Source organism: Limulus polyphemus, unplaced genomic scaffold (genome assembly GCF_000517525.1).
Source record: "Limulus polyphemus unplaced genomic scaffold, Limulus_polyphemus-2.1.2 Scaffold5413, whole genome shotgun sequence".
In the NCBI taxonomy this organism is placed as follows: Eukaryota; Metazoa; Arthropoda; class Merostomata; order Xiphosura; family Limulidae; genus Limulus; species Limulus polyphemus.
In genome coordinates this window covers 59357-62311 of record NW_013671023.1, presented here as the reverse complement: position 1 = coordinate 62311, position 2955 = coordinate 59357, and the positions used below count along the sequence as shown (strand labels likewise).

Genomic DNA, 2955 nt, shown 5'->3' with positions numbered 1-2955 from the left:
AAAAAATAGTAGCAAATGGCTCACATATCTAATCTTTAACTTCCTTCAAAACTCTTGAGGAAATATTATATGGCCCAAGAGCCTTTTCATTCTTCAACTTCCAAATTTTTTCGTAACCAGCTCAGAATTAATACAGTCATCTTGTTTGATGACATTTCTATTTATCAACTGTTCAAGATGTCAAATACTGCTTAAATCGTCGTTAGTAAAAACTGAAGAAAAAGCAGCATTTAATAGCCCAGTCATCTCATAATCATCAGATACTAGCCTTCCTTTATCATCTCTCAAGGGTGCTACCCCATCCTAACATTTTGTTTACCCTTAATGTATTTAAAGAAATTTTTGCTGTTAACTTTTACATTTTCAGCCAACCTTTTCTCATACATCCCTTTTGATGTCCTAATTTCCTGTTTCACCAATTTTCTTGATCTTCTATAATCTCCTGTCATACCAGTCAATTTAAACTTCTTAAATCTATGATGCTTTTCTTTAATTTTATCTCTTAAACTCTTTGTGAGCCAAAGTGGTTTTTAAATTGCAGCTACCCTTTTTTTTCTATTAAGGAATATGTTTACCTTGAATATTTAAAAATTTATCTTTAAAAATTTTCCACATCTGATCAGTGTCTCCAAATAATTCAACTGCCTAATTCACTGAATCCAATACCTCTTTAAAGTTAGTCAAAGAGCAATTGGATGTTAACATTTTATAGGCTATTGCTGAATTACTGGCATTTGATGGATGAACTATACACAAACTTGTTGCAAGTTCCGCTACTTCAATATAAACAAAGTTTATTGAAAAATGGCTGCAGTTTTCAAGAACACAATTTACTAAGGTCAAAGATTTTATGATATTAAAGAAGATTGCCTCAAAAAACTTAGCCATTGTTCTATGTTTACATATGAAAAATACTTCTTCAAGAATCTGGGAATAAATGAAAAACAAAACAAAGATGAGCTTAGAAAGTCTAAAATTCCTGCAAACTCCAAAATGAATGTAAAGAAATGACTAAGAATTTAAAACTTGAAAAGTATATTTAAAGTGATTTTTATTTCAAGATTTTACCACATAATGATTTTATTCCATCAATGGACACTTATATATAAAACCAAGCTAAAAAATACCCGACAAACAAGAGTACCTACAGAATTTCCAAATCCATAATTATCTCATCTCTTCCCACATTTTCTTCATAAACTTTTACACCACCAACTCTTGGAGGCTGCATGAAAAACAGATATTGCTTTTATAAAAAAATAATACTGTAAAATCTACTTAAAACAAAAGACTTGTAAAGGTAATAAGTAGCACGTAATGTAGCAAAAGTTCAAAATCTAAATATCCTTAACTCTTTGAGCTTTAACATAACATTAAAAGACAAGGAACCTTTTGGTCCATCTAGAATGAAGATGACTTTTCTAAATCTATATCTGTGTCCTCTTGTTTTACCATTAATTACAAATAAAGATGATGCATCAACAACATTAACAATCTTAAACATCTTCAAAAGAAAACAAGTTCATATGATAACATTTCCATCCCATTTTAGTAGTCCTCCTCTGAATCCTTTCAAATAATTCAATGTTCTTTCGGAGGTACAGCCCAAGACTGAACACCATATTCCAAATGTGGCCTAACCAATGTATAATAACAATATAGCCTCTTTAGACTTGTATTCAATATTGCTGTAGATAAAACCTAAAGTCCTTTTTGTCCTGATACTAGCAACAGCACATTGTTTGAATGGCTTAAGAGACTGATCAAACAGAATATCAAGAGAAGCTTTGGGTGAGAAGTACCTTATAATTGGAAAAAAGAAAATTGCATTAAACTTGGTACAAATTTTTTAAAATTTTTTAACCAAAATAAATTGGTTTGGTATTTGTATAAAGTTTTAGCATCTAAAATTTATAAGTTAACTGTAAACCACTGTTTTTATAAAAAATAATAAAACTACATCCTTTATCTTAGACTTCTATATTTTTTATGTTATTAACTCTTTCAGCACGGGTTCGGCCCCTTGTAACCATTTTGTGCTTGCTATAGTTTTCATGCTATAACTTTTAAATCAGTAAGCATATGTTAAAAAAATTTGGAAGATTATCAGTAAACATTACAGTGCTTTCATACGCAAAATATATTTTTTTTTTCGCATGGTGCCTATCCAACGTGCAAAGTAATTTTCATTTTAAGATTAAAAATTTGTTTATGCATCAGAAAATTTAAATTTCACATGAGAAATATTTATAATGTCCAGATAATTATCAAACATTTTGTAAGAATAAGCTTTATATTTTATCTGTTATTTTCACTAACGAATCTCTGTACGGGTTCGGTAGATTTGACCAATCTCATAACCACCATAAAAAATTAGGAAATAAATATAAATTATGCCTCTTTCATTCTAGAATGACAACAAATTACAACATAAAAACACAAATGTTTAGACTAAATAGCTTTAATCTCATAACATTATACATTTATATAAATTGATTTACAATCAAATGCATTACACAACTCTTTGAGTCTAAGTACTTGCTAACTCTGAATATTCTGATTTAAAATATTTAAGAAAAATATTTCTGTACTTTTCATATGAAAGTGATATCACACAAATCCAGTATCAGCAACAAGAGATACAATACCAAAAACTATAAAAGAAAGTCCAGACCATGTTCAACTTGTAAGTGTAGTGCTTTAGGACTTACTTCAAAACTTAAGGTACAAAAGTGCAGTTAACAATAACTGGTAAGTTGTTTATCTTGTTTTGAAGGTTAGAATGTCTCCTTTTCTGTGGCTCTTAGCTAGAGAGCATAACTGAGATATAACATACCCCTTTGTCTAGACTTTTCACACACAATATATATATATATATATATATATATACATATATAGGAGCTCAAACAATAAAATTATAGCTGTTTTTATACTTCCACTAGAATCTTTAAGAAT

At 29.2% G+C, this 2955-nt stretch overlaps 1 protein-coding gene across 1 annotated transcript in view; it reads right to left on the bottom strand.

Annotated features, from left to right (window-relative positions):
• LOC106472542 (extended synaptotagmin-3-like) overlaps nucleotides 1-2955 on the bottom strand; it is a gene marked incomplete at its 3' end in the record, with an annotated part of 13238 nt that overhangs the window by 2310 nt on the left and 7973 nt on the right. The window contains exon 4 of the mRNA XM_013933194.2: nucleotides 1149-1225. Coding sequence (XP_013788648.1) covers nucleotides 1149-1225 — 77 coding nt within the window. The remainder of the gene's footprint in view (nucleotides 1-1148; nucleotides 1226-2955) is intronic.